Raw genomic sequence first — 14,133 nt, forward strand, 5'->3', positions numbered from 1 at the left:
GGGACACTTGACGGTGTGAAAATGTTCCAGTGTGGTTGGTACCCAAGTGTGGATGCGCGTGCAGAGATCTGTCAGCCTTTGTGGAACATTTATGCAGGTTATCAATTTATTGCCTCTCAATTCCATAAACATCTTTCTTTGCTCTGTTGATGATGCTTGAACTAGACCCGGTAAACCTTTTTTCCTCTCCAGCACGATGTTGGGTGAGTCGGTAGAGGGTGAGGGAGGGACACTGCCAGGCGGAGGGGAAAGGGGCCTCTCTTGCTGTTGCATTGTCCTTGGTTTCCCCGTCCCCCTTAAAGAGCGGATGAGCAAAGCATGCTTATCCTCCATGGCTTTGGTCAGCCTCCCAGTAGCAGTTATCTGGTTTCCACCAGCACCCCAGCAGGTGGAGTCCTGTGTCCAGCAGGCGCCCTCGCTAGCTCTGCTGCCCAGTGGGCTGCGGCCACAGCCCATCCAGTGCGGGGTTCCTTTCCATCTTCTCTCCTTTGATCTTGTAGATTGTTCCCGCCCCCTGCCTTTGCTCTTACTTAGGGTTCTCTTACCCCTTTTAATAGTCAGCTACCTTTTTACAAATTAATGATTTTTTATTGTAAGTTTTTTTAAGTGATTTATGCATTTTAACTCCTGATTGGATCCTGACTGTTATAACACTTAAGGTTTGTGTAATCAGCTGTTAATTTTACATAAATTTAAAAATAGAATGAAATAAATCATGTGTATAACTTGATTAGTTTTAATGATGTGAACATACAATATAGATATTACCCAGACTGGGGTGTGGGACATGACCAGAGCCCCAGAAACCTTCTAACTCAGTGATCCTGCTGTTTGACTTCTGTCATTACGGAGTGGGCTTCGCAGGTGGCGCTAGTGGTAAAGAACCTGCTAGCCAATGCAGGAGACTCAAGAGATGTGGGTTCGATCCCTGAATCGGGAAGATCCCCTGGACAAGGAAATGGTAACCCACTCCAGTATTCTTGCCTGGAGAATCTCATGGACAGAAAAACCCACTGGGTTCCAGTAGTCCATGGGGTCGAAAGGGTTGGACATGACTGAAGTGACTTAGCACATCACGGGTTAATGAGATGAATCACAGATTATGTTGTCTTGTGTCTGGCTTCCTTTTATCAGCATACCATTTGGGTGGGTGGTGTTACGCAGTCGCTAAGTCATGTCCAACTCTTTGCAACCGCATGGGCTGTAGCACACTAGTCTCCTTTGTCGTCCACTGTCTCTGGGAGTTTGAGCAAATTTATGTCCGTTGAGCTGGTGATGCTATCTAACCACCTCATCCTCTGCTGCCCCCTGCTCTTTTCGCCTTCAAACTTTCCCAGTATCAGAGTCTTTTCCAGTGAGTTGGCTGTTTGCATCAGGTGGCTAAAATGGGGCCTTTATTGGAGCCTTAGCTTCAGTATCAGTCCTTCCAATGAATATTTAGGGTTGATTTCCTTTAGGATATGGGCTTTCCTGTAGCTCAGCTGGTAAAGAATCCACCTGTGGGTCAGAAGACCCCCGTTCAGTTCCTGGGTTGGGAAGACCCCCTGGAGAGGGATAGGCTACCCACTCCGGTGTTCTGGGGCTTCCCTGGTGGCTCAGACGGTAAAGGATCCTTCTGCAGTGCGCGAGACCTGAGTTCCATCCCTGGATTGGGAAGACCCCTGGAGAAGGAAATGGCAACCCACTTCAGTATTCTGACCTGGAGAATTCATGGACAGAGGAGCCTGGCAGGCTACAGTCTATGGGGTCTCAAAAGGTTGGACACGACTGAGTGACTTTCACTTTCCTTTAGGATTGACTGATTTGATCTCCTTGCAGTTCAAGGGACTCTCAAGAGTCTTCTCCAGCACCACAGTTCAAAAGCATCGATTCTTCAGCACTCAGCCTTCTTTATGGTCCAACTCTCACATCAGTTCTCACTGAAAAAAACGATAGCTTTGACTATACTGATTTTTGTTGGCAAAGTGATGTGTCTGGCGGTTCATCTATTGTATTGTATCTGTTTTCCTATTGATGGACATGTGGGTTTCCAGTGTTTGGCCATTCTGAGTAAAGCTGCTGTCATCCTTTAATGTGGGTTTGGTGGATGTGTTTCCGTCTCTGTTAGGTGTGTGCAGGAGAGGAGTTGTTGGGTCGGGTCGCAGCTACGGCACAGCAGGTTTTCAGTGTGGTTGAGACGTTGACTCGTGTGTGAGAACTCCATTTGCTCCGCATCCTTACCAGTAGCTGGTATTGTCAGGCTTTCACAGTTCAGATCTTCACAACTTTTTAGGAATAGATAATTTAAATGCTGTTTAAACTCTTTATATTGTGGTAAGAGAAGAAAACCTTCTAAAGTCTTTTTATGAAGTGAGCATAACCAGCTGCATTTGTTTCAGTCTTTTGTTTCTCCTCGCATTTTAAGAGATAGGTTATTCCATGTGTAAGCTAGATAGCCGGGGGCATTCGCTGTATGGCTCAGGGCACTCTGACTGGGGCTCTGACAGCCGGGGGTGGGGTGGGGTGGGAGGGAGGTTCAGGGAGGAGGGAACATATGCACATCTGTGGCAGACTCATGCTGATGCATGGCAGAGACCTGCACGACATTGGAGAGCAGTTATCCTTCAATTAAAAGTAAATGTTTTAAAAAAAGGTTAGTGACCAGATGCTTGTTTATTAACCACTGCCATTGTCAACCGTCTCACACCCAGCAGAAGCCAGCTCTGAGCACTGACATGGCTGTTGGTTGTCTGTGGCCCACCTAAGATTTTAGGACTGGCTGGAGGGGGATCGCAGTATCTTTTTCCACAAAAAGCCACTGGAGGAAAGGCGTTTCAGTTAGGATTATTCTAAAGAAAATTCTGTGTTGTAGTGGCCCCTTTCTGTCAGAGCAGCAGAGTATATTTCATTGACTTCTTCACATTCACGTAGAGTATCTAGAGGTGTGAGGGAAGTTTTAACCCAAGGATAAGGTTAGTTTCAAATACTGACTAGTAACCAACCTTCCATTCCATAGCAACTGGTGATACAAAGGACCTACATTTTACAAGTTAGATGAATTGTTTTCTGTAGTTAGTTTACTTGGATTCGTTTGATATATATGGTGGTGGTTTAGTCGCTAAGTCGTGTCTGACTCTTGCGACCCCGTGGACTGTAGCCCACCAGGCTCCTCTGTCCATGGGATTCTCCAGGCAAGAGTACTGGAGTGGGTTTCTCCAATACTTGTTCATCTCCCTAATATGTATGGATGACTAAAAGGGAAAAAAAGCTGGGTTCCCACCTCATGTCTTATACCAGTATAAGTGTAGACGGACAAAAGAATTAGCAAAGAATTTTATGAAACCATAAGATAACTAAAGGAAAACATGGGAGATGTTTGGAAAAAAAAAACAGTTTTACTGGGAGAGGTCTTTCTAAGGATGACATAAAACTCCAAAACTGAAAGTAAACGATGTCAAAGACGGATAAATCGGGAAGACTAGTTGCAATGCCAGAAGCTAATTTCTTTAATACGCCTAGAGTGTGTAAGGAATTCCTGTGAATGAAACAGCAGAAGGCCACCAGTAGTTCACAGGAAGTGAAGTACAGGTTTTACTGTGGAGTCTTTTTTCTTTATTTTGTGTGTGTGTGTGATTGGATCAAGCTCACGAGTATGAAAGGATTTCCAATTTTGATCTCTTGGTGATTGTTAATTATAGGAACAGTCATTTTTTAAAGTTTAAAAACCATAAAATATGTCACAATTCAGAAAACCTTATGCACGTACAGACATAATGAATCAGAGGGAACTTTTATTATAATCACCACTTGTGTCAAGAAAAATGTGCCCACCACGGGCCCCATCTGAATCCCAACTTTCTTATGCTTCCCCAAAGTCACCTCCAGCTTCTATGGTAATGGCTTTCTTTTCTTTATAGTTTTATCATTCAAATGTGTGTCCCTCAAAACTGTGGTTTAGATTTGCCAGATTTTGCTAGGTATGTTTTAAAGTCTTTTAAAATCTAGTTTTCTTCTCCCCCATCTATTTTTTCCTCCTTTATCTGTTGAAGAAATGGGATCTTATGCACCATACGGGTTTCCTTCCCAGAGTTAGAATTCTGCTGATTGCATTCCTGTGTCATAGTTTATCATATTCTTCTGGTCCCTTCATATCCTGTGAATTGATAGGCTGAATCAGATTCAGGGTCTGTTTACTTTTTGTTTCTTTTTTGGCAGGATTTCTTCATGGCTGGTGGCGTGTTCTTTGATCAGGAAGCATGCCATGTACTGTCTGAATAGTTCTCTGCTTTGGATGTTAGTGGCTGTCAGTGGTCAGTGTCTGGGTCCATTAATTCATTAGGGGGTGGAAGTGGTGTTAAGCCAAAACCATTTTTACTTATTAGCTGAAATTTTTCTGTGTAAGGAGAAATTTCTCTTCATCTTCTATTTGGTTACCTAGTGGTACAATTCATATATGAAAGGAAGGATAGATGCTTGATTGTTTCCCTTTATTCACCGGTTTTCAAATTTGAGTGGTTTCTTGCTATCCTCTGGAGGTGACCACTTAAGTTTTCTTACTGTTATAAACTCTTTGATTTACCCATTTTGTGTGTTTTAATCCATTATGGTTATTATCTTCATTGACTCAAATTGGCTCATCTTTGGTTAGTGGTAGTATCTTCCAGGTTGACTCCTTAGACATATTTGACATAACTCTAGTAGTTTTTGATAGCTTCCTTGACATCTAGAAATGACGAGATCTTCCAAGATTATCTTGTACATTTCCAGCTCCAGACCTGAAATCAGTAATTTGTTCAAGGCGCCGTTTTAACAAGAAATGGTATTTGAAGAATACGGTGTGTATGCTGGGAGTGCTCCTTGTTTGCCGCTGTGTTTTCTTTTTCTAAGCTTTTTTATTTGTGAACGGGGCTTGGGAATACAAAGGTGTGTGTCTGTGTGTGTTTATATATATATATATATCCTTTTTGTAAAAGATAAATACCTTCTGAATTAAAAACAATGCTTCCAAATATAATCCTGCCTCTTCTTTCATCTGCATCCCCTTCCATATTTGAATCCTATTTTTTAAGGCCACAGCGATGGTAGAATTAAAAAATCACATAATTATCCATTTGCATTATTCCATGTCTGCCTACAATATCCTTAGTTAACAAAACCAAGGATCATCACAATATGAGCGAAAGTTGATTTTTTTAGCTTGTTTTCCTGTTTTTTTTGCAGTTGTGCTATGTCTGCATTGTCAGAACATAAACCTGTTATATACTCTATCATCTCCTGCCTCTTCTTTGATCTGCATCCCCTTCCATATTTGAATCCTATTTTTTTAAGGCCACAGCGATGGTAGAATTAAAACATCACATAATTATCTATTTGCATTATTCCATGTCTGCCTACAATATCCTTAGTTAACAAAACCAAGGATCATCACAATATGAGCGAAAGTTGATTTTTTTAGCTTGTTTTCCCGTTTTTTTTTGCAGTTGTGCTATGTCTGCATTGTCAGAACATATACCTGTTATATACTCTATCATCTCCTTTGTTACCCTTGTTGAGACTCAGTTCTGCAAATAATTATCTATTTACTGCTCACTGTCAGTTCTTACAGTGATGTTTTTTTAGTCATTTGGGGTATTTGAAACTTGTTTTCTAGTAGATTCTTACTCCTTTCCCCATTTCCATGTTGATAACACTTTGAAGTCCTTAGACTTGAATTTTAATTGAATATAGACTCTTTGGTTCGTATTTTCATTCCTTGAGTCTTAAATATGTTACTTCCCTTTTTTCCTGGCATAAAGTGTTGCTGTCAATATGATGACAATATGATTTTACTTTCCTTACAGAGTATCTTCTTTTTGGCCTGGAAGCACAAAGAGTATTTTCTTTAACTATTAATTTCAGTAATTTTACCAGAGTAGGCTGTGTCTTAGAGCTGGTCATCCTGGGTTGATTAGTATGTAGGTGTGATCTTTCATTTTGTAGTTTCACATTTTTTTAAAAAAGTTCAGGAATCTTCTCTAATTTTAAATCATTTAAACTGTCTTGAATGCTATAAGGAAATTATCAAATAGGAGATTACTCTGGTGGTTTGATTAAGTTGGATAAAATTTAGAAGGCATTTCTTTTAGTATTTCATAGTACTGTGTGTTTTAGTTATTATACTCAACCTACTTAACTGTAGTTGTCAGAATCACCTTTCTTTGGTGTTTTGAATGTGGGCTATTATGGTTGCACTGAAATTCCATTCAGGAAACTCTTTCAGTGATTACAAACACATTAAGAGAATTAATTGATATGAAGAAATAACAAGCACATTCATCTATTTTGAAGTTTTTTTGTTAACTTAGGATATAGACAATGAAGATATATATCAGTACTTTGTCGGAAAAGTTAAATTTAAAAATTCCCAATAAATTAATAAAGAGCATTTGCATAAATGGAGTTTGTGTATGTAGAATGATAGTGGGTAGATAACTTGCTTAAATTTTCCAGTCTAATATGGTGTGTATGTATTTAGAATATCTAGGCTCAAAACCAAGCTGCTTATATAAATTGTCAAATCTTAACAGACATCGTTTATCTGAATAGCCATTTCAGATGTTGCAGACTACCTTACAGCTTTTATCAATCTCTTTTCTTTCTGTACTGTATCTATAATATAGTTTTAAGGAGCTATAGAATCCTAAAAACTGTTTGTTTTAAATATTTTTCAACTAGTAGATTAAAATAGGTTATTCTTAGAGTTTGAAATCACATACCACCCCCATACACTGTTAGCATTAAATAGCATTTTTAGTCATTGATGATTTTATACCACCGGAACTTGAAATATTTTCTTGCAAGTAATTGCATGGATCATGTTACTTATTGCTTCCTCTTCCAAGTTAAGAGATAAACAGAATTGAGCACTTATTAGTCCTTTATTTAAACTTCGAAGTAAGTATGAATTTGAATAGCATCTTTGCATTGAAAACATTTTCAACACTTCCAGGATTATAATTTTGAGTGTGCTTTGTTTTATATTATAGTGAAAATGCCTCGTGTAAAAGCAGCTCAGGCTGGAAGACAGGGCCCTGCAAAGAGACGTCTTGCAGAACATTTTGTAGCTGGGGAGATAATCACTGATATGACCAAAAAGGAATGGAAACTGGGGTCTCCCGTTGGCCACGGCGGCTTTGGTTGTATATATCTTGGTGAGTATACCACTACTTCTGATTGTCAGTCCAAAGATTTACAGGTTTGTTATAAACATATTTTCTTAATTGCAGACTTTTACAGGATGCTTCTAATAGTCTACATCAGCATAATATTATTAGGCAAAAATGCCTCTCTGACATGTGAGTGGAGAAGACGGTTGATTTAATCACAGTAGAAATAGAGGATAAAACATCTCTAACATTGCCACTAGTGAGCATAGGCTTTAGATTTCTTAGATATTCTATATGATGTTAATCTCCTTTGAGACTCAAAGAAAGCCATATCTTTCTTTCTGCACCTCCACCCAATTAGGATATATTCCCTTTGTTTTAGTGTAATTTGGAGGTTTTTCATATCTTAAATAGGTATGGATATTTCTTTCTATGCAACCTTAATAGTCATCATGGTGGAATTTAGGAGAATGACCTAGAAATTGCATATTAAGTCTGAAATGTGCTATTTAATTAGCACATTATTTAAATTTTAGGGAACCCACTGTGGAACCCTGAGATAGTGTAAGTTAGCTAATTTGTTCATTTGAAAAATATTTTACCTGATTGCTTCTAAAGCTGTTTCTCTCAGAATGTTAGTATTGATACAGTGTGTTTAATGATTGCTTTTGATATTTCTCTCTGACTTTTCTATTATATATTCTTACTCTTTCTCTAATCTTTATTTAATTATTAAATTTCTGTATGAGGTTTATAAAATTTTGTTTTTAGTAGTGAACCTTTCTTTTGAGCAATGTCTTCCTCACAATATTAATATTAATACTAGATTAGCATCATGTGAAAATTTGTCAGAAGTGCACACTCTTGGGCCCCACCCCAGACCCGCGAATCAGCAGCTGTAGGGAGAAGGCGCAGCCGTGTGTTTGAAAAAGCCCTGCAGGGGTGCAGGCAGACGCCTGGGAAAGTGAGAACCACTGATGTAGGTGAAAGAGCAGCTGTTCTTGGTCAAGAGGGTCTAACTCAACCAGGACCAATGAGTTGTAGTTGGTCAGCTGCAGTCTCTAGATGTATTTCATGGAACATAATTTGAAAACCCGCACTTTACTGTATTTTATAAATACAGTGTCTCTAGATCAGTGGCACCTGTATTAGGGGAAATAAATTGATTCTTTAGTTTTGTTCAGAACCAAACCCATCCCAGCGATCTAGACTATCTGACTTAAACTAAGAACCTTCATAAGTCATGAAAGGTTACTAGCTATACTAGCCGGGTCTATATTTTTCACCTTGTAATTTAGAGATGCCAATTCTGTAAGCTCACTCTACTGCAAAATGTGTATACTGAAGACTTCCCATATTAGGAATGGGAACTTGCTTAAAGCAAGTAAATTCTTCACTTTGTGTTAGTTAAGTTGCTTTTGTAATCTTTGGCAAATTTGCAGCTTGCTTTGCTTGTGTGCTAGCTGTTTTATCTATATTGGTATTTCTCATCAGAAAGTGCCATCTAATAGTAAATTTAATATCCAATGGTTTGACAGATTTCTGTAATAAAGCTTTCACTTTTTAAAAACTAGATTGATCTGGAAAAAGAGTTTTCTTCAGTATTGTGGCTTTATCTCTCTGTGCCCACTGACATCAAAACAGCCATTTTCAGGATCATCAGCAGTTTCTGCTCACTGATGGTTTTCTGCTTAAAAAATTCCTTTTTTGTTTAGATACTTCCTACAGTGTTTGATACAGTTTACCTTTCCTCCTCATGAACTTTGCCTCCATTGTCTTTCATGATATGTACTTTCACCTTTGGTTTTCCTCCTGCCTCTTGATGTGCTAAGTCATCTTTGTAGGCACCTCTGTGCTCTCTAGCTCCTTTTCTCAGCTCACTTTTCCTTTTCTCAGCTCACTTTTCCTTCTGTATAGTCTCTTTGAGTGATCTCATTGAGTCTCTTGGCTTCTGTTGTCTCTTTTTGTTGATTTCCATATCTTTTATTAGTAACCAAGGACTTGGTCCCTTGAGTCCAGGCCCATAGCCAGTGACCTACAAGGGATCTCTGTTTGGATGACCCACAGGCATGTCTAAAATTTATATCATCCTTTTCCATCTTTTGATTCTGTCAGGATCAGGAGAGGATAATCTGATTGAATGACACCCCTCAAGCCAGACACTGGAAAGCATTCTCAAGTGTTAGTACACTGATATTCCTGGTGTTTCCTCTGGCGTTGTTGCTTCAGCTGTGAGACTTCTCAGATACATTCATTTCTCCCTCTCTTGCTGGTCTTACCTGGGTTCAGGTCATTTTCATGTCTTGTCTGGATTCTCACGGTAGTAGTGAATTTTCTCTGCCCAGCCCTGCCCCCTTGCATCCTGTTATTCACATTGTGGCTTGAGTAATCTACTCTATTTATTACCCTTCTCTGATGGCTCCCCCAGGGACCTCAGGATGAAGTGCCAGACTTTGAGAATGGCATCCCAGACCTTCCACGTAGTCTGGTCCCTATGTTAACTTTTTCCTTCATCCCTTTTATTTCCTCAGAATCTGTCTTTGACTATCATGCTGCCCTTTGCCTCTTGATCTTTGTGTGTGATGTTTCTTTTGCTTTATTTGTCCAAAGCTGAACTTAGGGCAGGTGTTATCTGATTATAATGCTCCTCTGTTAACCCTTTCGTAGTATATTTCATGCTGCACTGAAATTACTTTTGTTTTTCCCAGAATAAATATGTCCTCCTTGGCAGTTAGACAACTCTTCCTATTGTTTCCTGGTATCTGGCATATTTTTCAGTATATGTTGTTTGAATGAATTATCAAACTTCCCTTCTCCCCTTTCCTCATTTGAATCATGCAGTATTACTGGGATACTATCCTCATTGTAACACTTTGTGCATTAAATGCTTATTTTAAAAAATTTAACTTTGCTCTGTTGTTAATTCAGCATCTCGGTGATGTAGTCATCACAGCAGTACTGTTTCTTAAGGAGCTCAGACTTACTCTTTTGCCCATTTAGCCGTTTTTATGATTTGGTGTTCCTTCTGTCTTCTGAAGTGTTGTAGCTACAGCCTTTTCACAGTACTGCTGCTTTCCAGCTGATGGGCGTTTTCTCCGTTTCCTTTGCCTGTCTCTCTTCATCTCTTCAGCTTCTTATGTGAGAAGGCCTTAGGATCCAGTCCTGGGATTTCTTCTTTCCTCTGTCTACACTCATTCCCTAGGGGCCCTTCCAGTTTCATGACTTTAAATGAATAGCATTTCTGTGTTGATGACTCTCAAATTTCTTTTTCCAACTTGGACCACTCTTCTGAACTCAAGACTTGTACGTCAGCTGCCTGTTTAACACCTGAACTTGGATGTTTAATAAGCATCTCAAACTTAAGACACCCCAAAACACCAGCTCCTCCTGCAGTTTTCTGTCATGGCAAGTAGCAACTTCCTCTTTCCGGTTGCTCAGGCCAAAAACCTGGAGTCATCCTGACCTCTCCCCACTGACCCCCCCTTACCCTCTGTATCTAATACATCAGCAAATCTTGTTGGCTCTTTAAAAGTATGTCCACAGTCCGACCACTCACCACCGCCTCGTGTGCTCCTGCTCTGGTTCGCGCTGCTGCCATTCCTCACCCAGAGGATTCTGATCGCTCACTTAACTCTCTGCTCTTACTGCCCGCCCTCCATTCTCCACAAAGCCACTTGCAGAATTCTTGAGAAAATCAGTCTGAGCTTACCATTTCTCTTCTCAGAACCTTCCAGTGGCTCGCCATCTCATTGATAGCCACAGCTTTGGGTCACCTGTCCTTGTATTTGTTCTCGGCTGCTTTTCTGATCTGTACCCTGTTACTTTGCACCACACTTGTTCTTCTCTGGCACATGTAGGCCTTTGCACTGGACTGCCTGGAATGTTCTCCCAGCTTATTTCCATGGCTCCATCCCTCACTGTCTCCAGACCACTGCTTCAGTGACACCCTATCACTGAGGTTCCTCTTACTAACTTGCAACTCTCTATCTTCCTTTCCTGCTTAATTTTTCTTTCTCTTGTACTTACTGCCATCAAACACACTTTATATTTTAATCGTTGTCTGTGTCCAGCTACTGAAATGTTAGCATCATAAAAGTAGAGATTGTTTGCTCCTGTTCATTGCTAAATCAATTTCTTAGACACTGATAGGTAATAGTTATCTGGTGAAAAATACGTGTTTAATGAGTATGGGAAACTTTATTTTTCTAATTCAGCATTTAAGGGCAACTCTGCTTCTTATTTGTACAAAATAATATGACAGCCACATTAAAATTACACTGGATGGCATTTCAAAGGTCTAGTGCCAGTCTACTGAACCATTGTTCTAGAGAAGTTATCTTTACCCCAAACGAGTGCTTTTTAGAACTTTAGCTCCCTTTCTTCTTACCTTCCTACCTAATGCTACTTCTTAAAAGGATTCCCTAGTTTGTTAAATTTAAGAAATTGTATCAGTTATCATCCTCTTGGGAATTCAGAGCATATATTAGCATATCAAAGACCATGAGTACTTTTGAATTAAAGAAATCTTTAACTCAGTTTTCTATACTTAATTGATGATCACATTGAAGATAGCAGCAATTGTAAGATGGCTTCTAATTTCAGACATGTTAAATTGTGGGGAAAAAGTCTTAAAATTGATGAAATGTGCAGTAATGATATCCTGAGACACATATTTGGGAACTGAAATTTATTCTATCAAGAGATTATAGATATACAGATCTAAATATTAATAAAGGGCTAGTAATAGGCTATAATAGTGCTACTTCTTGTTCTGATATTATACATGTCACTTTTTCAAACAGCTGATATGAATTCTTCAAAATCCGTGGGCAGCGATGCACCCTGCGTTGTGAAAGTGGTAAGGAAAGCCTCTTGCTGACGTTTCTTCTCCGCTGATTTGGGTGTTGTGTCTATTTTGTAAAACATTCTTTTTAATAACTAGAATTAATTAAACCATAAGGTACTGCATTTTAAATAATGTTTCATAATTATTAAATGAGAAAAACATAGCTTTATAGTTTTAAATTATTTGAATTCAAAAATTCTCTCCCCTCTCTTTTGAGTTTGAGTGGCAATAGTATTTGTGGAGAAAATTCATGAAAGCCTGGAGGTTTGCAGGTGTGGAATAAAAATATTCAGCTCATTCTTTTTGTTTCAGCTATATTTATAATAGACGAGATGCTTTTTTTACATCCTTTTATATACTTTAATGAACTTTATTGTATTTTGTCATGCATTTACTTCTGAACTTACACTTGGTCAGTTTTTCTTTTCATTTTCCGTTATCTTTCCTTCGTCTCTTGACTGCTTGTGCTCAGCATAGTGTGTTGAAGGCTCGGGTTTTTGTTGGCATCTCAGTTGTCTGGTCAGTCTTTATGTCGTAGTATTATATGGTAACCATATTAGAGTTAGTTTCTATTTCCTGTTGATAGACATTTGGATTGTTTCCAGTTTGGGGCTTTTACGAATAGCCCTTCTGTGAATACTGTGGTCACTGTTTTTCTTGGATCAGTACCTAGAATTACTGGTTTATAGGGAAGGTGCATGTTTAAATTTATAAGAAAGTACTAGCTAGATTTCCAAAGTGGTTGTTACTTTGAACATGTGAGAATTCCGGTAACATGTGAGAATTCCGGCTGCTCTGTGTCCCCTTTAGCACTTGAAATTGTCAGGTATGTTGTTGGTTTGTTGTGACTGTGATATCAGAAGTATAGTAGTGTCTCATAATTTTAGCTTATATTTACTTGCTGACTGGTTTTGAGCACTTCTTCATTATGATTATTGACAATTTATATATTTTCCTTTGTGGAGCCTCTTCAGTCTTTTGTGGTCTACTGGCACCGCCCTCCCCCCTCTTTTTTTAGTAACTCAGTTTTGCTTTTTATAATTCAGTGTAAGAGTTATTCTGTATACAAGTCCTTTCTTAAATATATGTGTTGTAAATCTTTTCTCCTACTTTGTAGTTTGCCTGTTTATTTTGAATACTTTTTCTGCATCTTTTGAGATGAATCATAGGATTTTTTTCTTTTATTTTGTTAATGTGGCATTTATATTGATTGATATTTGAATAGTAAACTGACTTTGTATTCTTAACATACACTCCAGTCAGTTACGGTTGTATTATGCTTTTTGCATAATGCTGGAATTGATGTGCTAATATTGCATTAAGGGTTTTTGCATCTTTGTTCAGGAGGGATATCAGTTGTTAATTTTTCCTAGTACTCCTGCAGTGAGAGCGTTTGGGTCGGTTTCAGGCTTCCTGGCGCGCTGAGCTTGGCCTCCCCTCCTGGCGCTACGGCATCTCAGGTGTCCTGTCCTGGGGCTCATTTGCTTGTCTTCTGTCCTGTAGAAGTCGCAGTCCTCTACTGCCTGTTTTGTCTGATGTCTGAGAATAGTAATTTTCCTGTGTTTTGTCCAGTGTTCATATTTGTTTATTGTGAGAGGGCTAATTGGATCCCAGCTACTCCGTCATGCCCGTGAGTGGAAGCAATGTGGGTAACTTTAAAGTGGGTGTGATTGGTTTGTGTCCCCTGCCATTTCACTTTTCTTTATGCCTTTTCATTTTGGATTTTTCTTCTTTCTTGTGCATTAAATTCCTTTGAAATACTTAGTTTGCTGCTATATCAGAGGAACAAAAGTTTGTACTATTAAATTGGGTCATTTGCGTGGAATTTGCATGGAATATTATCTGCATTTGTCTTTGATACGACAAATTAAAATATTAAAATCTATGGGTAAGATTAGTTTCTTCTTAGGATCTTTAAATAGTTTGCACTGTGGAAAGAAAGCAAGTCCCCTTAGGAACTTGTCATAATAGTGAGGTTCAGAAAATGCGATTACCTCTGACCACTTGGCATCTGGTTCACTTGAACGGTTATTTCTGGGTCTTGGAGGAAAGTGCCTGAGCCGTGGCTTGTAGGTGGGGCTGCTGTGTAACCGTGTCTTTTTTTGTTCTGTATAACTTTGGTTTCTTTAAATTATGTTTTATTTTAGACTTATAATATTCTTC

The 14,133-nt window shown here is 39.0% G+C and overlaps 1 protein-coding gene across 4 annotated transcripts in view; it reads left to right on the forward strand.

The window, feature by feature from the left end:
- VRK1 (VRK serine/threonine kinase 1) overlaps positions 1-14,133 on the forward strand; it is a 77,924-nt gene that overhangs the window by 25,906 nt on the left and 37,885 nt on the right. For all 4 annotated transcript variants that reach the window (XM_061159390.1, XM_061159393.1, XM_061159392.1 and 1 more), the window contains 2 exons: positions 7,005-7,169; positions 11,927-11,982. In XM_061159390.1, coding sequence (XP_061015373.1) covers positions 7,010-7,169; positions 11,927-11,982 — 216 coding nt within the window. In that variant the 5' untranslated portion in view covers positions 7,005-7,009. The remainder of the gene's footprint in view (positions 1-7,004; positions 7,170-11,926; positions 11,983-14,133) is intronic.

The sequence above is a fragment of the Dama dama genome, chromosome 13, assembly GCF_033118175.1.
Source record: "Dama dama isolate Ldn47 chromosome 13, ASM3311817v1, whole genome shotgun sequence".
NCBI lineage: Eukaryota > Metazoa > Chordata > Mammalia > Artiodactyla > Cervidae > Dama > Dama dama.